This window comes from Hirundo rustica, chromosome 4 (genome assembly GCF_015227805.2).
Source record: "Hirundo rustica isolate bHirRus1 chromosome 4, bHirRus1.pri.v3, whole genome shotgun sequence".
Lineage (NCBI taxonomy): Eukaryota > Metazoa > Chordata > Aves > Passeriformes > Hirundinidae > Hirundo > Hirundo rustica.
In genome coordinates this window covers 3,608,945-3,633,238 of record NC_053453.1, presented here as the reverse complement: position 1 = coordinate 3,633,238, position 24,294 = coordinate 3,608,945, and the positions used below count along the sequence as shown (strand labels likewise).

The 24,294-nt window shown below is 42.2% G+C and overlaps 1 protein-coding gene across 2 annotated transcripts in view; it reads left to right on the top strand.

Moving 5' to 3' along the window:
- Nucleotides 1-24,294, top strand: part of SFMBT2 (Scm like with four mbt domains 2) — a 105,976-nt gene that overhangs the window by 29,211 nt on the left and 52,471 nt on the right. The window contains exons 5-7 of one of the 2 annotated variants that reach the window (XM_040062724.2): nt 15,266-15,354; nt 18,555-18,801; nt 23,587-23,684. In XM_040062724.2, coding sequence (XP_039918658.1) covers nt 15,266-15,354; nt 18,555-18,801; nt 23,587-23,684 — 434 coding nt within the window. Of the gene's footprint in view, nt 1-15,264; nt 15,355-18,554; nt 18,802-23,586; nt 23,685-24,294 lie in introns of those variants that run through there. The other variant, XM_040062725.2, reaches the window with a different exon arrangement.

The following is a 24,294-nucleotide window of genomic DNA, read 5'->3' as shown; positions in this document are numbered from 1 at the left end:
GGGTAGGGGTAACTTCGGGAAGACATCAGCATGAGCTGGGAATCCTCTGAACCCCACATCTTGCATGGAGTGGTGGGGTTGGTGTTGCCTGGAATGAGGCATTTCTTAGCTGCTTTTGCCATGAGAAGGAGCAAGAGTGCTTTTTTTTTTTTTTTTTTTTTTTTTTTTTTCTTTCTTTCTTTTTCCTGTGGAATCAGTTGATTTTATAGTGGGCAACTTTCGGAATTGAAATTTGTCCCTCTTGGCTGGATGGAGTGTGGCCCCATGAGGTTTCTGCTACATAGGAACAAGGCTTTGTGTTAGAAGAGAGGTTGTATTAGAAACTGAGGGAGTTTTGCTTGTCCAAACCCACCCAGATCTGGGTTCCATTTTTTGGGTAGTGTTGTTAGGCAGTGTATGTGATTCTGTCTCTATAGATCAAGGCTCAAGCCCATTGCAGAGCAAAAGCATTAAACTTCAGCAAATACTGGTGCTGCAGAACTCCTTGGGAGTGATGCTGAGCTGCAGCAGCTGGTTTATCCAGCCCAGAATGTTGGCAGAACCAATTTCTGTGGCAGCCCCTGACCCTCCTGCAAGGAAAGCTCATTTCAGTGGGACTCAGGCTCTGTTCAGGATGCTTGGAGCACTTGAGATGAGCAGCTGAGACCCCATGGCTTTGCCTTCTGTTGCTCATGATTCTGATCACAGTCTGCAGCCTCCACCGTGACCAAACCATTGGTTTTGAGCCTGATGTTTAGTGCAGGTTGTGCTGGAGGGACAGAGATAGGGCAGGAAAGGAGTAATTGCAGCGTGAGGCAGAGACTGTGAATGAGAAGCTGCATTTCCAAGGCAATACTGCAGGAAAAGGCTGTGAGCACACAGCAGAATTTTCTGTAAGTAGAGATTTCCTCCTTTATCAGCGAGTGGAACAAGGTGGATTTTTGGATGGTGCCTTTGAGACCGTTTCAGAAAAAATCTCCCTTTGACAATTCTTGCAGAAAAGTTCTTCCATCCACTGAATGAAGCAGCAAAATCCTCTTCCCAATACATTTAAGTGCCAAGATGGAAATTATTTCATAATCAGCCTCTGTGAGGCTCCTCAAAAAGAAAAATAAGTTTAAGAACTACTGGCCATGTTGCTCTGTGTTTAACCAGTGTTTGACATCATCCAGCTCCTTGGTTCAGACCATGAGAATATGAAACAAAATGCAGAAAAGCTGAGAATCTGTTCAATATTGAACAGAAGAATTGCAGTCCCATTTGTAGGCTTGGTGTGTTGTCACTGAGGAAAGTACAGTGTCATTATTCAAGCAAACACTGACATGTGCACCTTGCTCATGACTCTGGGGATCACACCTTGAATATCCAGCAGTGAATATCCACAGTTGTTCTTCCACACTCACACCATATCCTGGACTTCTGCTCTGAAGCTGTGGAGATAAAAAGCTCAGAAACCACAGAAAAATGGGAGGATTGACCCTGAAAGCATAACAGTGGGTGCAGACCACTCATTTTTATAATTGTCAATTTAATTAATGTCTGGCTGAATGCATTTTTAATAAAATACTCTTTAAAAATTATTAGTTTGAGAGATTTTTAAATAGTCATTCTTGATAATTGCATTTTATTTCCCTTCCCCAGTCTCCTGTAATTTTCCCCAGAGGAGTTCTGGAATGGAAATGCCACCTCAACTGTAAGACTAGACTTAGGTAGTTAATGATATAATAGGTAGAGCATGGTCAAACTTAATTAATCTCTATTGGAGACATCTGTGGAGATTTAAAAAACCCTATGTCTTTGATATTCTAAGTTAGACAGGGTTTTTGGTGTTTATAGCAGTGGAGGAAGTGATTTTTTGGTGCAGTGGCTAGGAACTGAGAAGGGTGAGTAGCACAAGGGGTTGGATCCAGAACATGACAAAGCTGAAGTACGCTTTTCTGCACTGGACCTTTTTTTGATCAGTTTGAAGATTAAATTATGTCTTTTAGTCCTGAGCTGAGGGAGGATTTTCTGAGCTTTTTTAGGCCAAGGACAAACCAACGTGTCCAGTGCCATGTCTTCAGCAGAGCTTTCCTTCAGGTGCACCTTGGATTTGTGAGGAACGGGCACGGAGTGAATTTGGGAAGCTGATAGTGGCAGATGCAAGCACCAGCATGATCCCGAGCCAGCTGTGACTTGCACTTGATTTTTCCTTCATTATGCATGATAATGTGGGCTCCCAGTCACCGTGGAAGGGGCTGGATTCCTGAAGCAGACCATATGCTCCTGGAGCCCGTGGAGGTGGCTGATAACGCAGTGTGGAGGTTTAAGGGATGGTCCTTTGAAGCATTTCCCTGATGACAACTGAAAATCAATTCTTTTAACCCAGCTGTCCAATTCTGGGTCAGTTCTGGCCCTTCTGCATGACACTGAAAACTTTTTGCTCCAAATTCCTGAATAATCTGTTTTTATGTCTCTGTGTGCATGCTCTCGCTTCCATTTGGTTTTGGTCACAGAAGGAGTAAAACCCAGACCCACAAATGAGCTTAAGGACATGCTGAAACCCATCCTGATTGATGGTTTATTTTGTGTTGTGAGGCAGAGCATCCACCTCCTGCGTTTGTCACTAAAAAAAGCTCTTTTCCCCACGCTGTCACTTGGGAATGAAGAAACGAGGGGAAAGCCGGCGTTTTTAGGTGTAAAAATGTAGCTAAAGTGCTGGAATTGATGTAGAAGATTAATTATATCCAGGGAAAACCTTTCCAGATTCAGGAAATCATCCTGCTGTGTGTTGTGCCAGTTTTACTGAAGAGGCTCTGCCGTGATGAGTACAGAAGCTAGAGAGGGGGGAAATCCTGCAATTCTCCTGTGCCAAACAACTCTGGGAAGGTCAGTGAGGAGTCCCTGCCCATGAGAAGCATCTACACCCTGAATGTTTTGACTGCTGGAATTACCTCTTCCATAGATTCCTGCTTTCCTTTCAGCAGTTCTACTGTTGCCCTTAACCTTTCCAACCTGGATATCAGCAGGTGGATCTGTTGGGAAGGCCTCTTCATGCAGAGCATCTAAATTCACTTAGAAAGAAGCCAGAAGAACTTAGGAGGAAGCATTGTATGATGAAGATGAGAATAAGGGCTCACAAACCATTTGAATGAACCCTGGCTCTCCACTAATATTTGGTTTAGCAGTGAAGGCATTTGGGTTCACTGGAGCATCTCATTTCCAGTCAGAATATCCCAGGTTGATGGGAGAAGCTAAAGTTTTACAATTTAAAGGAAATTTGGAGCACTGTGGAAAAGCTGCTCCCGTTTCAGGTCCTGTAGCACATTATTATTCGCATTTCAGATGTTGCCTTGCGTAATGTTCCACGTTGATCTCCGATTGAGATTTAAACTCTTCAGAGTTTCAGGGGATGTTTTTGATCCTGGGATTTACAGTTCAAGCCCCTTTTCTGTTTCCAAGTGAAGAAAACACATGTTTAGCAAGCTCAAAATGAGCCTTGATGGAGTATTTCTTTGATGGTGTTGTGGTGATGGTTATGAATTTACATTTTGTGCATAGGATGTTGGGCACCTCATGGGGCCTGGCTGTGCTTTGACTGTACCATTAATTTCTGGAAGGATGCGTGATGAATGTTCATCAGGCCCTCCAGGTTCTGATTTGTGGTGCTCACATCACACAGCCGAGAGGCTCCAGAGTGATTAAACGGGATTCAGTCATTAGGAGCTGGCAATACAAATGTGATTAATTACAGAACGCGCTGTAAATTGTGAAATGAGTTTGAATTTTTTTTTTTTTTTTTTTTTTTTAAACATATGTTTCGGCTTCCTGGGGTGTCAGAAGTTGGAGTTGTGGTGAATGAGGCTTGTTTGCTATTTCCATGATAATTTGAGAGTGTGCTGGGTCATGGGAGTGGTTCGATTTCCATTGTTGTCCCAAGCTCTGGGTGTGAGCAGTGAGATTTGGGGAGAGTCACAAGCCAATCCTTAAATTAGACCTTACAAGTCCATCTTTGCTGTTTGTACCTCACTAACTCAAGCACAGTGGCACCAGCCTCCCCCGAATCCTGACAGAGTTTTCCAGAGTTTCCTCTTGCCTCTGGGATGCATCTTTGTGTTGAGGGTGTCAAGCTGAAAGTAGTAATGGCTTGCTTTTTACTTTGAAACCGCTGCTGGTGGAAAGAGGAAAAAAAATTGGAAAAAATTTGGAACCCACTGCCCAAAGAAGGTATGGCTGCCCCATCCCTGGAAGTGTTCAGGACCAGGCTGGATGGGGCTTGGATCAACCTTGTCTAGTGGAAGGTGTCCCTGCCCATGATAGGGGGTTGGAACAAGATTTTTAATGTCCCTTCCAATCTAAACCATTCTGTGATTCTAAAAAAACTCCTCCTTAATTTTAAGCATTAACCGAAACTTTAGTACCTTTTTTTTTTTTCAATTGTTGTTTACTCTGTTGTTTATTAAACAATATAGTGCATACAATAAACTGCAAGCTTCATCCCTACTCATTCTCCTCTTTCTGTAGAATACAGAAAATTAGAAAAAAAAAAAGAAAAACCCAAAATCCCAACCCCTAATCAGAATGGATTTCTTGGACGTCACATCCCTCTGTTTATCTTCTATGTTTTGATGCTTTTATTTGTAGTGGATATTTGCTGTAGACTGTTGCCACTACCAGGGGAAAGAAAAAAACATAATTGTGCAGTGAACTGGTTTATATGTAAGAACATTGTGCTGCTGTAAATTTGTTGTGTTTTACAGGGCTGTCTCCAAAGAATATCCTTCAGAAAGTGACCGTGGGATTTGGGAGTGAGAAGAGGCACTTAGTGTGGGGGATAATTGGAAGGAGTTTGGAGGTGTGAGGTCAGAGCCCTGGCAGGATATTTATACTGCAGTGACATCCCTGGATGGAACGGCCCATAAATTTCAGGTGTTGTTATGCCACAAAGTATATTTGGGTCCAGTCTGTGAGATCCCAAAAGATCCAGGCCATGGAGCTGCCTCTTGTGTCCATTGCCAGTGCAAGCCAAGGGGAGCGTGTTTGGTGTTCAGGAAACCTGCAGATGTTCTTTCTTCCGCTGTGTGGCATCACCTGGGGCAGTGCAATATTCTGTGAAAGACCTCAGTTCATTCCAGGTGTTGGCATGGGCCAGTGTGTGCCCAGGAATACTGATTCAGGTCTGAACCAAGCTGGCGTGCGGTAGTTCTGGCTGTGGTTAGGGATTCTGACTTGGATGGGGATTTATCTAGGAATTTAGCATTTTGCTTTGTAGACATGGGTTTTTTTTTTCCTCCTTCTGCATTTCTGGTGTGGAACTAGAACACAAGGAGCTTTGGAATGCTACAGGAAGTCTTTACCAGGGTTGATGGCTGGGCAAGCAGCACAAATATCCTCCCCCATGGCTTTCAAAACTTTTAAATCCAGATTTTACTATTTTTGGTTGCATTTGTCTATGCATTTCTGCCCACCTGCAGTCGCAAATCTCTTTGTCTGGCAAGATGGCTAAATACTTTTTTGGTTTTCACCCAGAGGGGCTACAATTTGGAAGGAAATAAGCATACAAATGCTTGCTGAGTGCAGGGAATCTGGTGTATGTACTTGTGTCTCATATAGGTGAATTCATAACTTCTAATACAGTCACACTCTGAGCTCTGTAATCTGGTTTTGCTTCTGAGCACTTTGGTTAAGATGCTGATTTTCCCTGGATAACAGTACTCTTGCAATTTTATTGTTATTATTTTTTTCTCTCTATGGGATAAAAACTGATGTAGTAATTACAGTCACAATACCAGGTCCCCCCTCCTTTCCCTGAAAGCTCCTAAACTGCTGATTTGACAAGGCCTTCATTAAGACTCCTGGGTCTGAAGATTGGGAGTCGGAGCTCTCAGTGTTCGTGGTCCGTCTCTTCTGAGCCCTGGGCACGGTGCTTAATGCACACGGAAGGAAAAAATAATCAGGGAATGTGCGTGGAGGCTTGGGGTTAAGTGCCAGGAGCTGCAGGGTTTGGATGCTCATTTTCACAGTGAGCCATCACCCTAATGGACATTGATACTAATGATGGGAGAACCCCTATGGTTATGTGGTGTGTGCAGAGCTTTCAAAATCCAGGCATTGCCCGGCTCTCAGAAATGCCTTTCAGGAGCTCTATGTACACATCCAAGATCATTTAAGTCAGCCAATGCTGATTTGTTTCTAAGACTGTTGTTGGCAACAATGAAATTTAAGTACCTTGTACCTAGAATTGAATGGGGCAGAGAGCAGTGTTATTGCAGTGTTTAAAGAGTGTGCAGTTTCTGTTTAGGTAAGGAATTTTGGAGGAGCACAAACCACTTGCTCTGGGTGAAGCACTCTGGCTTTGTAGGTACACCTCAGGTTTTTTCCTAATTTATCACAGAGGTAACAGACTAAAATCAGCCCATTTTTGCCACGTTGGATTCTGCAACAAAATTAGAATAATCAACTTTCATTCATGCCTGCAGAGACAGGAGAGAAAATGACTGACTAGTTGTCCTAGGGTGAATTTATTCTGCTTGTATCCCCAATCTTCTGTTCTGCTTTTGCTGGATATTGAGTTCTGTGCTTTTTAAACTACATCTGGGAGCAAAAGGTGGGGAGCAGGAATAGTGGTGGAATGTCTGAGGTGGCTGTATTCAAAAACAGATAAGACCTTCAGTTTTTCTTCTCCTGGACTGTGTTGTCCACAGCATAGACAATGGGAGAGAACTGTCCTTTGCTTTCAGTTAGTTGTTTTTTTAGCTATGTGAGGCAGAGGAGTTCCCCAGACAGTGGCTTTTCTTTTTCTTGGAACTGATCAGCCTACTCTGGACTGAAAACCCAGAAAAACATCAGGAGCTCACACCTGTGACCCACCAGGGCCTGGGACGTGGAATTCCAGTGCAGGAGGGGCTGATGAGAGACTGAGTGAGCCGAGCTACACCCCACAACAAGGACTTTCTGAATTTGCCCTCTCTTCAGAGCAGTGAGAGGTTGCATTGATTCATTGCTTTATGCTTGTGAATATGCTGTAGCCAGGACACCCACTTAAAAATGGTCATGTCCAGAAGATATTTTTGCATTCTCTTCCCAGTTTTTTGGTGGTGTTAATAAGGATGGGTTTTGGTAGGTTTGGTAGGTTTTAGTCTAGGTGACAGTATTGCTGAATTGTGTTCCAAGCGAAATCAGTGTAAAGACACGTTAAATATAAATTACTCGTAGAATTGTTTGGGTTGGAAAAGACCTCTAAGATCATTGAGCCCAACCCATAACTTAGGCTATAAATTGGTGGTAAATTCTCTAAACAGTTGAATGCTTCATCCTCAAATTCCAACCTGTTGAGGCTGGATGGCCACAGGTGACTTTTTGTTATGCTGAAGGACCAGGTGAAGGAATTGGTTGCATCTCTGCAAGGTGAAGGGTAGGAAGGGATTAATTCCTTACTCCTCTTGCCATATCCCAGCTGAATCTGTCCCCTCTTCCCCCATTCCCAGATCCTGAGGGAGGGCAATGCTGTGTCTGGGTGATTCCAGGCTGGCTGGTGCTGATCACACTTGGGTGAAGCCTTGAAACAAAGGGATGTGACAAGTGCAAGTGGAGCTGATGGATTTGCTGCTCTTCCTTATCTACATAATCTGATTGCAATTGATAACTAACACCACCAAGACAGAGCAGAGTCACTTCCCATTATCAGCACCCCTCTCCTTGTTGTTCCTCTTTAAAAAATTTATTTTAAATACTTCAGTACAAGCCAAGTATTGACTTTGACTGAAGGGAAGTAATTAATCACAGTAGTTATGAGTAGATCATTTACTGCTCGGTGCTCAGGGAGTCAGGGCAGGCTGATCTGGGTTTGTGTCACACTGTGCTGTTGGGATCTATGGGGCAAATTTCTCCTCTGATCTTGGGCAGTTTGACTTGGAAGCAGAAATCCACAGCACTGGGATCTCAGAAGAATGTCTGTACCCATAATGTTGTGTTTAGGGTGAAGTCAGCTGATCTACTGGATGGGAGTACTTCAGTAGTTGGTGGTGACCTTTCTGCCAGGACAAAGTGTCTTATTCAGCTTCCTGAGCTGCAGTGGGTTAATAGAGGGGATTTTTACAAAATTTTGCATCATTTAAAAGAAAACAAAAAATCAGTATAATAGCATCCACTCACCCTGTCTGCAAACACTGATGGTTTTCTCCCACAGCATCCCACATCCACCTCTTCCACTCATACTTCCTGCAGCTGGGTTGGATTTTTTTAGCCAGTGCAAGCTTTAAGAAATGAAAAAGCAACTCCCAAACCACCCACTGCTTTTTTATTGATAAAAAGATAGCAGTTAATTAAGGACTAGAGAAACCCAGGGGGAATGGTGTGCATGTCTGCGAAGGGCTCAGAGGATGTTGGGAAGCAAAGTGTCCTGTGGACAGTGAGGCAGCTTTTTGCTCATGAACTTTCTTATTTTGTCCCAGAGTATGTAAGTATAAAATTTCTGGAAACCCTGGATGACAGCAGGAAGGATAAAAGTCTCATTGTACTGAAAATCAGTGTAGTTGAATAGAAAAAATTGTAAGGGAGTTATTCAGGTGAGAACCTAAAGTGTGTGTTCCTGCCTTTTTCTGTTTTGTTGGGGTTTTTTTTGGTTGTTTTTTTTTTTTTTTTCTCTCTCTCCTTTTTCCAGTCAAGGAGTGCTTCTTCATGCAGAGTTGGGTGTGCAAGGATTAAAGTCTGTGTGTTGGCCCTTTCTTGGGTCAAGGCCATAGAAACTGCAGCATCATCTTCTCTTAGAAACGAGATCAGGGTGGTTTGGACAGCCTGAAAAAACAGAGGGCACCAAATATCTTGAAGAAAATTTAGAAAACATGCAGAATATTGTTATTAAATTAGGTAGTTCACATGGGCTAGATCTTAATTTGACGTTTGCACTTACTCAGTTTTGTTTTTTAAAAAGTGAGATGATTGAGAGCAAACAAATCAATCAGCTGCTTAAAGGATTATGTACTTAGAGAATACAAGAGTTACACATTCTCCTACAAGCCTCACACTTCCTTCCAGCATCTGTTCATTGTAAATTCACATGAATAGAGTAAATTCATACAAACTCATATGAACAGACTACTGCTGGTCCAGAAGTGTCTTTTGAGCACCTGTATTCTTTGATGGACAAGTTGCTTATGACTTCTGGTTTCCATGAAAATCCTCTCTATGTAATATTTTCCTTGAACACTTTATTTAAGATAAGTGTGCAGAAGGCAGTGCCTGAGCTCTGAAGTTGGGGTCTCATGATATTTGTGGCCACACCACAAGGAAATCAGATCAACAGCTTTTGATGCGCTTTTTTTTTCTTTTCTGGACTGAATTTGCATTATTTTGTGATCCAGTTCAAACCACAGAACTCTGCTGCTGTGAGAACAGAAGACTGAAGTTTTAAGTAAGAAATTTGTTTGAAGATGTCTTTAGCCCCGTTTGGCTTTTTTTCAGGGAGCGCACAAAAGAATTCAAAGCAAACAATAATTTTTATTTTAAAAATGCCATTAAAGCACTAAGTCTTTTTTTTTTAAAAATGTTGGTTTTACTTAATTTACTTTGGAAATTCCTAATAGGGGATCTGGCTTCGTAAGGTATGCAGTGTAGTGTGTTCCCAGCCCTGAAGGTCTTGGGGAGGGTTCAGAAACAGCCTGAGCCTTTTGCTTAGGGACAGCACTCAATCCCCATCCCGTTTTCACATCCAGTCTGGTTCACAAGGATGTAAATAGTTCAGCAAGATGAATGAAAATGTGGGGATTCAACCGTTTCCTGTCAAAATGCTGTTTTATCAAAATGGAAATATTTTGTGAGAACATGTCAGTTTTGACAAATTGTTTTGATGGGTGAAGTCTAAACAAATTGTTTTAGCATTCTATGTTATTTTGCTATAAAGACATCTCATTTAGACTCCATCATTTTAGACCTTTATAACATAGTTACAACATCTATATGTTAATATTTTTATAACTTACAAATACCGCATCTAATGTGTGACAACCTTAAAATTAAAAGACAATGTCAATATTGTAAGCTTTCTATAGTTCAGCAATATGCTGTTTTGCTTTTAAAAAACTGCATATCTTGTCACAGAGTCACAGAATGGTTTGGGTTGGAAGGGACCTTAAAGATCATCTTTTTCCACCTCCCTGCCATGAGCAGGGACACCTTCCACTAGACCTCGAATGCTCCAAGCCCTGTCCAGCCTTAGAGTATCCTGGCTGGGTGACATGTAGCAGATCTCCACTATAATGCCGCCCATCCCTGCTGGATGGAGTGCCTGGAATTCCTTTGTTTTGCCCTTCAGGTGCTCTCCTGCTGATCTGTAATCGTTCTCTCCAAGCTCTGGGCATTTCTTTCTGGCACCAGCAGCTTTTACTTTAATGTATCTTAAATACATATCTGATTTTTGTATCTTATATATATATATATATATGTATATGTATATCTAATTTGTATGTCTATATTAGATTTTGAACATCCTGAGTTACTTGTTTAGAAAATTAATCTTTTAATGAGATCCTGGTATTCTAGTTCATTTCACAATGGAGGGAGAAGAATTGCCTGGGTCTTGCCCAGCTATAATTCCCCTTGTTAACTACTTTTGTTCATTCCAGTCCTAGGAAAGAGTTAAATTTTTAATGATAGAAATAGTTTCCACACTGAGAGTGTTGTCACTTAGCAGATTAATCTGAAAGATCTGAAACCATTTTATAAAGCTGTTTAAGATGCTGTTCTTTACATATGAGAAAATTAAAACTCTGCAATTTAGAGGTTGTTGGGTTCCAGTGGAGATTCTCCAGTAGGGGTGTTGACAGGTTGCTGGTGATCCTGGGTTATTTAAAAAAAAAAAAGAAACCCAACATGAAGAGTGTTGTTTTTTTATTGTTTTTTGTTTGTTTGTTTGTTTGGTTTGGTTTGGTTTGTTTGTTTGTTTTTATTTAGATATGGACAAAAATGAGCATAATTTGGGCACATGTATCCATGGGGCATGCTGAGGTGTTTCCAGGTAGTAGTTTATTTTTAGGTGCTACATGCCTGTAAGTTATTTATGCTACCATTCCTTTATTTTAACAAATGTAGCAGTTCAGATCCCTGAGTGTAGTTTTTGCCAATCAAGTGGGGGGAAAGTGTTTTTGCCTCGGGGGGGAAAAACAGTCATGGAAAGTAAAAAAAACCCAACCACGTTCTTCCCATTGTCTTGTCAGTATTTCAGGTTTCAAGGTTTTTCCTGCACTTTGCAGTGTCCTGTTCTTGAAGGAAAAAGAAAAAAAAAAAAAAAGGAAAATGAGAATTTCCATGTAAACCCATGACCTGAGAGGAGTGGCTCTCAGCAAAACAGCAACTACTAGAAAACTAGATAAAATCCCAAGAGTTGCTAATGTGATAATAGTATCTCATATTCATTGAATGGAGTTCCTGTGCCTCAGTGCTGTCATGGGACTGCGAATGTGCTTTTAATCTCTTATTTCTCCAGAGGGGCAGATAAATCTGAACCCATTATGTGCAGAGGCTGAGGCAGGGCACAGAGATTTACAGGGTTGCAGGGAATGAAGCTGCTGTCCTGGAGGGGATGGGCTCTGCACTGCTCCAGCATTTCCAGCTGCTCTTGCAGTGGTTTTCATGGTCAGCACACACAAAGCAAAGGAAAACAGCTGGGTTTGAGCAGCTGATGGAAAATCAGGAAAACCCGATGATAAATACTCAGCCAGTGACCCTGCTGGCAGCAGCTCCTCAGGTGATGCCAGGTCCAGCTGCAGCCTGGAGTCCAAAGAGCAGCTTAGGAAAACGAGACCAACAAGAAAAAGTGAGGAAATAGCAGTGGGTCAGAAGGGAAGAGAGGAATGGGAGTCAGATATGCTCTGGGCAAGGTGAATTGAGTAAAGTGGGAAGAATTTGAGGGGTATTGGATATGATCCATTTTTGGTGGAGTTCAGGTCTCTGGAAGGGTCACGCAATTTTATAGCCCGAGTCTTAATGTTAGAAAGGTTCTTTTTTCTTTCTCATTTAAGAATTTGCTGTTATTTGCCAGACTAAGAGGTGAACTCTGAACTAATTATTTTTTCATGGAAGGGGTTAGTGAGTTGCAAGGACCTGGGTTTTACTTCTGCAGGTGTGGATAATTCCACTGGGGTCTGTTGGGAGTGGCTCAGCCTTCATCAGCCCATCACTGAGGAACTGGTGCATCCTTACATCTGCTCCTCGGGAAATGTGGGATCTTTCTCAGGTGTTCCTGTGGTGCTCTGGATTCAGATGGATTTTCCTCTGTGTGCTCCTAGTCCTGAATGAACTCAATCTGAAGTTCACAGGGGTCTTCTGGGAAAATGGATCTATTGAAAGGTGAAGAAATCATGGCTGGACCCCTCCTGACTCACTGAATTTATTTAAGGCAGGGAAAAATGCTTTGAAAACAGGAATACTAGTGGAGTTTAGGTCACCACGGAGCAGGATTCTTTATCCTGGCCACCTCCCTTTCCCACCAGCTGGCCAGCCAGCTGCAAAAAAAAAAAAAAAAAGAAAAAAAGGCAGAATTCTCCCAGCCTGTCCAGGAGTAGGAGAGGTTCAGCAGAGCCTTTTCCTATGGCTAACGAGGGAAAATGGGAAATAGTGATTGAAAGTTCGCTGCTTCAGTCCACAGGTGCTAAGTCTGATATGCCAGAGGTGCATCAGCATTTCTGGAGGGGGATGCTCAGGTTGGGCACCCATGCATTGCACTTACAGCTATTCTCATTTAACCAGCAGATTTTCCTTAGTTTGAATATATTTGTTTAACATTTTGCCTGGTCCACAAAGGCTTTTGCAGCCATCGTGATCATTCAGATTCACTTCATTACTACTAAAAATTAATATTTGCATTGGGGTGACTTGAACTGTAAAACTGAGAAGGCTGATTGTGCTCTGTAGGCACAGAGGAAGGTACAAATCCCTGTTTCTACAATTTCCAGTGCAATTTATTGCCTCTCAGGTTTTCAGAGTCGTTTCATCTATGCCACAAAAGCAGAATAAAATAAAGGAAAACACTAGAAATTCGATTTGTATGGGAAGGGTGGCTCTGAAACCACCTAGAAACTGATAGTAGCTCATTTTTTTTTTTTTTTCAGCTGAACCTGTTTAGGCTAAAAACAGAGGTCACCTTGGGACTTTGGGGCTTCAGAAGCCTCTAATCCAGATCTGAATGGGGAGAGAGGCATCAGTTTATTTAGATGTCAAACTGTGGGGTGCAAGTCTATTAAAAAAAACAGGGGATTTTGTGGTTTTTTTCCTCTGTGAAAGGGAGACTGACTGACAGCCAGCCAGATCTGTGAATCAGGCACCGTTATGACATCTCCAGTTGGGCATCTGGAAGTGGAAGCCCCTGAAATCTGTTAATCTGTTGTCAACTTTGAAAATCCTGTTCTTCCCCCCCTCCCCCCCCCACCCCACTCCTGCCAGCTTTGAAAGTTCAAACTGTGTGCTTTTTATCACATTTGTCATTCCTTGGTAGTGAAGCTCTGGCATTCAGAAATTTGGCTGACAACTTTGTGGGAATGAGCCAAAATCGAGTTCAACTTGCACCTTTCTGTGCTGCACCCAATGCTCTTCTCGGGGAGAGGGAGAAGTCTGAGCTAGAGGGACTCCAGTCTCATTCATTACCACAATTACCATCCTCTCCTTGATGCCAGAATTCAGCTTGTTTTCTTTATCCTGAGGTAGGTGGACAGGAACTGATGAGGTGTACGCAGCAGGAGTGTTGAGAGAGAAAGTGTCATCGCTAAACCATTTCTTCCCAGGCTGTTCTTTCGTCTTAAATAATGCAAAGGCCGTAAATCTTCTGGGAATCCTGCAAAATCAGTGCTGCAAAAGACTTAGAATGGTTCCAGGCAAGTTCAAACACTGTTTTATGGAGGCTCAAGTCCAGCAGTGCAAGGTTTGATGGTTTTAAATACATTTAAATGCACATTGAAAGTAATTTAGTTACCTAAACTGGATGTATAGCTCAAGCTGGGAGAACTGGCTTTCGGGGAAGGAGCACGGCTCAGAAATGAGGTTGAGGTAAGGTGCACTGGGCATGGCTTGTGTCTTTATCCATGCCCAGTCCTGTGGATTACCATGGGATAACGGTTTTCAAACAGCATATTTAGTTGTTTATTCAGACAAAATGTTTAAATTTTCAAAGGCTTATGATTTTTCCCTCCTATAGGTATTTCTAAGTTAGTAACATAACTGCATTCCTGAGGATTCACTCACATATGAGTAAAATTATTTTGGGGAGGAAACAAAGTCTGATGTCTGGATTTCTGGTTGTAACTGCACAGTGCATTTGAAGAGGCATCTCTCTCTCTGAAGCTGAGATCTGATGAATTATTACCTTTATGTGTCCACCAATTTCAACCAGAAGTGACCCGGAATGTGAATCGTAGAGGCAAAATTTTATATATATTTCAGTTCAAATGTTGTAAAACTGCATACATGTCTTAAGTAACACTGAGTCACAGTGTTTACCTCAGAAATTATTCATCTTTTTCCTAAATGAAACAGAAGTTCCTGATAAAGGAAGGACTTTAAGTCTTTCTTCTTGCTAGTATATTGACTCAGAAGCTGATGTATGATGTTCTCAGGGCTGATTTTTCTATTTTGTTGGAAAAGCACCTGGAGCTTCTGGTCTCCTGTCAAGGAATCGAAAGTTTGTACAGCTTCTTTTTTTCCCAGAGGTCATTAGTGAACGTACAAAGAGACTTTATAAATCACATCTGAGCCCAGGTGATAAGCAGGAAACGAGCGGTTACACGAGCAGTGGCCAATTCTGAATGGGACAGATGGCGATGATAAGCCACGATGTTGTAAATCATTGTCAGTGGCTACAGTGGAGCAACACCTTCCCTTTTTTTGGAATTTGACCGTGTGCACAGTTTGTCCAAAGATCTGGACAACAAACCAGCTTTTTTCCTGGTCTGAGTCACAGTTTCATCCAAAACTTTAGAGCTGGTAAATCCCAAGGAGCTGTTTCTAAAATGGTTGAATCAGAGGATGGTTGGGGTTGGAAGGAACTTAAAGATCATCTCATTCCACCCCCTGCCATGAGCAGGGCCGCCTTCCACATTCCACTATCCCAGGTTGCTCCAAGTCCTGTCCAGCATGTCCTTGGACACTTCCAGGGATTCAAGGGCAGCCACAGCTCCTCTGGGCACCCTTGTGCCTCATCCCTCTAATAATGAAGAATTTCCTCTTAATAAATACACCAGGTCTACTGTGTGGCAGACAGGTGGCCAGGCTCTGCAGTCTGCTGTGCTAAGCATTTCTTTTCTTCCCTTCCCTTCCCCAGCAATCAAGGAGAAATACATGGACTGGACAGAGTTTCTCATCCAGGATCTGACCGGCGCCAGGACGGCCCCTGCGAATTTGCTGGAAGGTGTATGTATTAGATTGCAGTTCCTCTTTCCTCGGTGTGTGTGTGTGTTCCTGGCCCACAGGACTGTGTGCTTGCAGTGTCTGTGTGCCAGCCCTGCCCCAAAATCGATGCAGCGATGCCTGGACTCTGCTGGCTCTGCTTCTGAACCAGTCACGGGGAGTTTTTTTTTGCCTTTTTAGTTCTTTAGGAAGTTGGGTGCTCAAAAAAGGCCTGGTAGGGGAAGAAAGGGGAGCCTGGAGGGGATCCACAGAAGGGAGAACTCAGCCCTTCAGTGCCCCTTTAGATCCATCAGACTGGTGACCTGAGCTGCCAGTCCGTCTCTGCCCCATCCCTGGCAGTGTTCAAAGCCAGGTTGGATGGGGCTTGGAGCACCCTGGGACAGTGGAAGGTGTCTCTGCCCATGGCATGGGGCTGGAGCTGGGTGATCTTTAAAGGTCCCTTCCAACCCAAACCATTCTGTGATTCTGTGGCACAGGCTGGAGAGGAGGTTTAGTAGATTGATTGGGAGCACTGTCAGGTTTATCTTTATATGGGAAGTGCTCCCTCAGGGACATTCCCTCCATCTAAATCCGGCAGTCGTGTTGTTGGGTGAGGTGGCCTCGAAAGAGCGGAAGGGTCCATTTTTTAGATGCACCCATTCAGCCAAGAGCCCTGTCTGTGCAGCACATCCACGGGGGTGACTTGCACCTGGGACAGCCTCAGTGTGCCTTGAGATCCTGGATAAAAACCCCACAGCTTCATCTTGGAACCCCTGGCAGCTTTTGTATCCGGGCCTGCCCTGCTCTCACGTGGGTGCTGTGGGGGTATTTGGAGAGGAGTCAGATGGTCCTGCAAGCGCCCCTCATTCTTTGTCCTTCTGTATTTAGGCTGAGAGCGAGGGCATACAGGAATTTACCTTTGTTAAAGCACTCACTTTGGCTTTTGGGGAAGCCAGTGTGCATCCAGGCACCGCTTTTGATCATTTGTCCCTGGTCACTTCCACCGTCCACAGCTGCATCCTTTTTCCACGTGCCCAAGCAGCATGAATGTACCTGGCAGGGAGAATTAATATTGTGCCATTAGGGGATTTTTTCTCCACCAGTCTGAGGGATAAACAGCTTTTGCAGACCCCAAGCAATCCACATCCTCAGGCCTGCTGCATCTCCATTCCTGGACTACTCCCAGGTGGCATATGCAGAAATCTGATGGTGTCCAGCCCCCATCTCTGGTGTGTGCCAAACCTCCCCTTTCTGCAGGCAGGGAAGAGAGGCAGCCCCAGGCAGAAAAGCAGAGAGGAAAAAACACTGTGTTGGCTTGAAACAGTTCCTGACCCTTTTTCTGGTGTTCTGTGTGCTTAGTGCTGTCTGTGTCGTACAATGTATGTTGGCCCCTGTTGACAGATTTGCTGTTCATGAGTGCTGCAGATTGTTGTTAGACTGTTAAATCAATATGTAGTGCTACTTTTTAAATCCTTTTTTTTTTTTTTTTACATGCCAGCTATGCATGTGAAGGGTTCTTGCATTATGGTAAATGTTAATATTTCATGCAAGCCGATTATTAATCCTAGTCATTCAGTTCTCATGGGGTAAGTGACAGCCCATTGGCTTAAAATTTAGCACACAAATCAGGGAAGCAATATTCACTTTGATACAGCCAGGGATTTATTATAATAAGTTAAATCATTACACCATCATTTCATATTAAAGAATATTTTGTTGCAATGAAGCAGTTGTATGAGAGGGGAAAAAATCCACATTGAAGTGGATTTCTGTTGTATTATTGAATTCTGACACTGCATTTTGCCATGAAGTAATATTTGAAGAGATTATACAGATGCTTGCAGCTTGCACTATGGAAAAGTAGCTTATTATGGCAAATACATTGTTCTAAGAAATATCTATTAATTATAAAGCTGTTTAAAATTGTACATGTGATAATCTTTTAGGTAATTTTAATTGCATTTTTTAACAATATTCTCATTCTCTCATCTGCTTTTTGGATTAAGAGAGATGTGTGAAAATCAGTTGCATCTCAAAATTTGAGTATTTTCAATATTCAGTATGAAAAATAACTTTTTGGAAAGTAAGACTTTCTCTTTATTTTGTTTTGTAGCCGCTGTTAGAAAGAACCATGCTGGACTGACTCTTGATTTACAGAATTAATATTTTAAAAAGTAATGTGAGATGTTTATATGGTTTAATTAAGTAAAAGTGGGACAAACACGCAGGAAAAAAAATGTCTTTGTTTTTAATGTTGTTTGCCTTTGCTTATCATCTCCTTTGGGGGCCAGTGCTTCCAAGTCTTGGGGTCATTTTAATGCTGCTCTTAAAACCCCGGAACTGAGGCATTGCATAAGAATTCAAAATTGTTCTTAATAAAAAATAGGAAATCGAACCATTATGTTAAAGCTTGAGAACACAGAGATACTCACAGTCACAAAATAAAAACACTGAGCCCCAAAGGGGTTGTTCTGCAGAGCATCTCATGGTTTTTTAATGCCCGTGCTTGCAGGTGGAAAGTTTCACACATGTGTAAATGGCTGCAATACTGGGATCCCAGAAAATAACCACGGGGAAGCAGATAACCTCAGTCACTGGGATTTCTTGGGCATAGTGGCTTGACCCAACAAATCCTGTGTGTCTTGGGCTTGGAATCCAAACCTGCTGTGGGCTTTGAGCTTGGGAATAACCCCCACAGGCTCATGCATCCATGCCTGGGGGGATAATTTGCTCTCCATGCCAGCAGCAATAGGATAAAGCTGATCTTTGGTGAAAGAAATCAGCACACAGAGTGAAATTTCTGGGTCATGCACAAAGTAGTGCATTTACCTTTTAGGTAAATACTAGGGTTCAGTCCTGTGGTTGGTTCTTATCAGCTGCAATCAATGAGAATTTGTGTGAAATCCTCCAATACAACTGGGCTTTGAGTAGTTCAGGAGCGTCCTGAATGGATGTGCCTTACAAGCTGTTCCACCTTTTATTATTCTTTGTTGTTGTTGTTGTTGTTGATGATGTCAGTTGAGAAATTAGCACAACTGTTGTTTTCTGTTTTACTTCTGAATTTGCACTTGGAAGACATTGGGTAAAATAGAAGAAGAACAGACTGTTTGCTGATCGCTTGGATGATGGTGTGAAAAACAAAAATAATCTTCTGCTGTCATCTGTTTCCTTGAGAAGTCTTCAAATAAAGTTTAAAATAAGGAGTTTTGCTTCTATTCAAACAGCCTCTGCGAGGAAAAAACCCTGTAGACCTCATTACAGTTGATTCCTTAATAGAGCTGCAGGATTCCCAGAATCCCTTTCAGTACTGGATAGTTAGTGTGGTTGAAAATGTTGGAGGAAGATTACGCCTTCGCTATGTGGGATTGGAGGAGACTGAATCCTATGACCAGTGGTTGTTTTACTTGGATTGCAGACTTCGACCAGTCGGTTGGTGTCAAGAGAATAAATACAGAATGGACCCACCTGCAGGTAAAGAACCTCCTTGAAGTATTGTCTCCCTTTGTGGCATTCACTGATGTTTTGAGGTACTTGTGCTGCATGTTTGAACTTTTCCAGCATTCACATTGCTTTGTCAGTAGTTTCTCAACTCTGTTGCTTATTGAATAAGTTCAGTTGGAGTCTTTGCAAGTCTGTCAGACCATATGAAAGACCAGGATATTACAGCTTGGAGAAGAGGCTCTTTAGGGTTCAGTTTAGTGTTCAGACCAGCTCAAACGGAAAGGAATTGGGACTGCAGTTAACCCAGTCCGGCATCACAGATTGATCCACTTTCCCCTGTGTAGGTTAACAACGTGTCCAAGTCTGTGCCTCATTTTCTTTGTGCTGTGGGTGAAGTTTTTCCATGAGTATTAAATTCCCCTCCTCTGGGAAGGTGTTTCTGACATGGCTTCTGTCCCTCACACCTGATGAGGAGAGTTGACCCCAATATGTTCAAATCTTGTGTTCCCAAGTTTGTCTGGAGCTTGGGTCTTGAGTGCTTTTTGGAACCGTGTGTTTTTCTTCACTGGTATGTAGGAATCAATGTTCCCCATCACTTCTAAATTAGATGTGAATGCTGGAGAGCATGAATATCACCCACTACTATTTTACAGAGTCTTTGTGTTACAGAGAAACAACTTTTTCATTGACCATCTCTGAACCCTCTTGGCCTGGATAGGTTTGGTGATTATAGAAATGGCCCAGAGGAAATTTGTGCTTCCTCTTTTTTCATTCCATTTGCTTTCTACTCTCTCCTCCTTTTATCCAGTTGTACTTCATTCTCTGTGGATTCCCCATCCCTCATGCCTTTCTTCTCATTTTTTTTCAGTTGTCTTTCTCTAAATTTGTTGCTGGACTCTTTATTTGCTGGAGCTGTTTACTTTTCTTCTTCCCTCTCCTTGATCTAATTTCTGAAATTTCTGTCTCTTGTTTTTAGCTGTTTTCATCTGACAGCTGTTTCCTCTCCTTTCATTTCTCTGGTCATTCACTTTTTAGTCAACATTGTTATTGATGGATTCAATGCCCAGATCTTCCTGAACTATATTGACTTAAATAGGTTTTCATTATTTTACATCTCCTAAAGTTAAGCCTTGTAGCAGTTTGCTGAGAAAAAAAATACCTTCAGGTCTGAACTCTTCTTTTTTTTGCCCAAATCCTCTCCCAACCACTGCTTCTGTGGTCTTTCAGTTATCCCCCTTCTGACCCAGCTGTCAGGCTCTGCACTGCAGGGAGTAGCCGGTCTGGAGTGGAAATCTGAGGAGTTTCTGGAGGCAGGAATGTTGGTTGTTCCACTCCTGATCATTTGATGTCCACCTAACACGGAGCCACAGAATCATCAAGGCTGGAAAAAAACTTTTAAGATCTTCTTGTCCAGCCATCTGACATGTCCATGAGGCACAATGAATTAATAAAGTGTATGAGACATTAACTGAGAGGAAGAAGACAGAAAAAAACCCAAGTGGCTGGTCTTATGGGATCTGCTTCCAATTAAAGTCTCTGCAAAAGGATTCTTGGAGCAGTCAGGGAAGCAGTTGTGAGTTGTGAGGATGAGATGCTGGCAGCAGAGAGCTCTAACAAAACTCAGGGATGAGGTTATTAGACCACAAACTCAAAAAACGTCGTTTCCTAAGGACCTGAGGCCTGGAGAATGTGTCAGGGGTACATCCCCTAGTGACTTCTTTAGGGAAGAGCATCTGGACTAGGAAGATGTCTGTTGTATGAAAAACCTGGTGTGGACCTTCTTAGGAAGGAGAGATTCTGTGGGCAGTACCTTGTTCTTTATACATCAGGGATTAGATTCACCTGCCATGCTGCAGGCAGCAAAAGACAGTTCTGCGTGAGAAATTGCTCTCTCTTTATAATGAGCAGGGAAAAGAGGGTGCTAAGACACAACTAATATAGCTAAGATGAAGAGACATCTTTCTAAGCCTGTTTTTTTCGCTCACAGGGATTGAAACCAGTGAACACACCTGGTTTTCCTAGATTTTAAACATCTGAAGCCAGTTAAGGCAACTCCTTGATTGATAAAGGGAACAGCCTTAGACTGTGTATCAAAGCTGTCACGAATCTCCTCTGAAGAGATGCTGAGGACGTGTAGCTGCTCCCAGATCAGGCTGCGTGTCCCCTTGCCATCAAACAAGGGTGTTTTTATACATTACATCTTCAGCTTGTGACAGTGCTTTGCCTGCCGTCGACTGGGATGCTAAATACCCACCCTGAGCTTTATTTCCCTCTGTGTCTGGGGTGTTTCCCTCTTGATCCAACCCTGGCACCTGCCAGGTTTCACTTCCAGGTCAGTCTTTCAGGATGCAGAGCATCTCAGATAAAGGAGATCCCATGGACCCAAACAATATTTTGGATGGAGGGGTCTCTTTCCTGAAGCTACCCGCATCCTAACTTAATGTGAAAGAGGGTCCTTTGAGGCTCAGAACTAGATGATATCTAAAGTCCCTTCCAACCCAAACCATTCTATGATTTGAAACAGCATCCCAGCTGTCTTCTCCAAGCAGACTCTCTGTATCTCACAAGCCCATTTAACTGAAGCAAAGGGGTTATAGCTTATTTTTCCCTTCAGATGTATATCTGAGTCTGGAATAAGCCTCCTTGCTAGTGCAAATTGGCACAGGCTGCTTGACACAGAGCCACTGATGGCCTGAGCTCAGCTGTTTATGCAGGACGAGATCATCCCGTTTTGTGCTACTTTCTATTTAAAGGCAAATTGCCAGTCATTTTAATTGCTCACTACTTGTGAACCCTAATACAAATTGACACAGTACACTTTGTTCAATTACCTGCAGCCCTGGCACTTAAATGAAATGCTTTATGCTCTTTTAACCGTGCAATTCAGTGTCCAAACACTTGCCAGCACAAGTGAGACACCACTAATTAGATATGCACATGATATTCCTTGCTGGCCCTTGAAACCACTGGATTTGCCTCTGTATCTTGAATTTTATTAACATTGCCCAGAGAAGTTGTTCCTTGTTTTCACTGATTTTGGCCAAAGTTGCCCAAAACTTGGCCAGAGTTGCCCAAAATGCCAGTTTCATCCTTCCTGTGCTTCACTGGCATTGCAATAGAAAATGAGGGTGTGTTTCCGGCAGGGAAGCATCAGGCACAGTTTTTGTGAACTCAAGACTTGGAACAACAGGCTGGCTGCAGCGTGGGGCAAAGTCATATTGGGTTAGAGTGTTTCCCTGTAAATTAAACCAAAAAGGAAATAAACAAGGTGAGTCGTCCCCCTCCCTGCACTTCATGCTGGTCAGAATTCCTGCAAGCAAAGGAGAAGCGAGGCAACAAAACTCTAAAATAATGAACAATTAGATAAAGAGTGCATTTCTTAACACTTGTGCCCGCTGCACATGCTGTAAACAAAGACTTGAAATCTATATTCCCATTAATAACCAGCCAGCTGAGGAATTAAATATACTGCCCTGAAAGGTTAACATTCCCCTTCAAGTGTGTTTAAATTCATATGCATATCCTTGACGTCTGTTCTGAAGTAGTGAGATTTGATATCGTGGAAGTATAAATACATCCACTTCAGTGAGTGATTCTGCAAATCCTGTTTAGATAAGGTCTTAAATCTACTGAGTTCAGAGCATAAAATTCTCTTGTACCATCAGTGCTAGGTGGAAACAGTGCTTGTTAAAAAAAAAAGTCCTTTTTTTTTTTTTTTTAAACACATATTTTTTTATTCCCTCCTTCAGAATTGTAAGATACAGCAGTAAGTCTTCTGCTAGCTAGTAAATATATATGGTTATTAGATGTACAGGATTTAAATGCGAATTGGGCCAAATTGAACCTTGATGTAAATGTGGGAAGCCAGGCCAAAGGAAAGCTCCACACTCTTCACTCCGTATCAAGGTTTGAGTTTATTATCGAGCAAATGTTCATTTCCATTTTAATAATTGTTGCAATCTATCTACCTATCTTCTCTCTTTGAGGCCTTGATATGAATGTTCTGCAATAACTTGTTACGTGCAAGATAACAATGTGTTTTCTAGGGCAGGAGTAAATCCAATATAATGTTCCTCGTCACAGTATTGTTTCCTACATTGTTCCCTTTGATGATTCATAGGCATTTCACTGCACTGAACCATAAAGGGCTTGTTAATATCATGATTTAATAATATTAAACCTGTGTAAAGAAACTCACTGGAAGCAATGTGAAACTGCGCAAAGATGTTGCCTAAAAGTATAATGATGAAAATTCACAAGTGTAAATCCTTGCTCTGGTGTGATGGTCTGGTTTGAGTGTGATGCTGAAAAATGTGTCTGAGTAGATATTTAGCTGAAATGTTTCTTCCCACCCCAACCCTGCAATTAAAAAAAAAAAAACAAACAAACCCCAAACGCTTTCTGATGAACGGGTGCCTTAATAATGATAATTTTTGTTTTGTTCAAATATGCCTAATACTTGCTGAAGACCTGAGGCTCCTCAAGCTAGGAAACATCAGGTATTTTTCAGGAGAAATGAAAATCAAAGGAGAGGTTTTTTACTGTTTTCAAGTAATGAGATGATATGGTTCTCGTTCCTTCAGCAGTATTTGAAGGATGTGAATTTTTCTGGGTTTTACTCCAGGATATAAAACACAATCTTCCTCCAGTGTGCCCCTGCTAGTTGCTTTTGTGTTGAATTTATCCAGCTTGGAATATAGACACTGTTCATTTCACTTGCTCTGTCCATTCATATAACTTAAGAATTTTGATCTCCAAACAGTCACCTCTTGGTTTTGTTGTTCTTTTTTCTTTTTGTTATTGCCATCTCTTTAGATATCTATTCTCTGAAGACTATAACTGAGTGGAAATGCGCTCTGGAAAAATCCCTTAATGATGCAGCAAATTTTCCTCTTCCAATGGAAGTGTTCAAGGTAAAAGATACTTTTCCTTCACTTGTGGAACCTGTGATGAATAAACATCATGCCATTTTTATCAGCTTATGTTAAACTTTTTCTGGAAAGGCCTTTGCTATAAAACATAACAATGGAAGGTCACAAGTTGTATGTTTGTATAAAACGCTTTTTATGTGTGGACTTACTTCCAGGTCGGTGCTTTCTGGGGGCTGGGGGTGACCAGGGGGGATTTCTCCAGTTATTTTTCATGTGTCTTACTCTGTTAGATGTGTGCAAAGACATAATACGCAACTGTGAAAAAGTAAGGCTATGAATGTAAAAGTTGACACAAACTGGACAGATGTCTGTGAGCCTTGCACCAAAGTTTTCACCTGATCACAAGCCACAAGGTAGAGAAACCTCCTTCAGGGACCTGTAGTGGAAGTGAGCAAAAATCTTGTTCCAACGTCTTATTTTTTTAAATTTTTTTTAAAATTTTCACTCTGGTGCTTCAGCCTGGAGGCACTGGCTTTAATTTCTGGTGTAAATCTGCTCTGCTGTTCACCATGTTGGCTCTAGATAATCCTGATTTACAGCTGGCTTCCAACAGTTACATCCTGGCTGGAGTGGGATGGGCAGTGAGAGGATG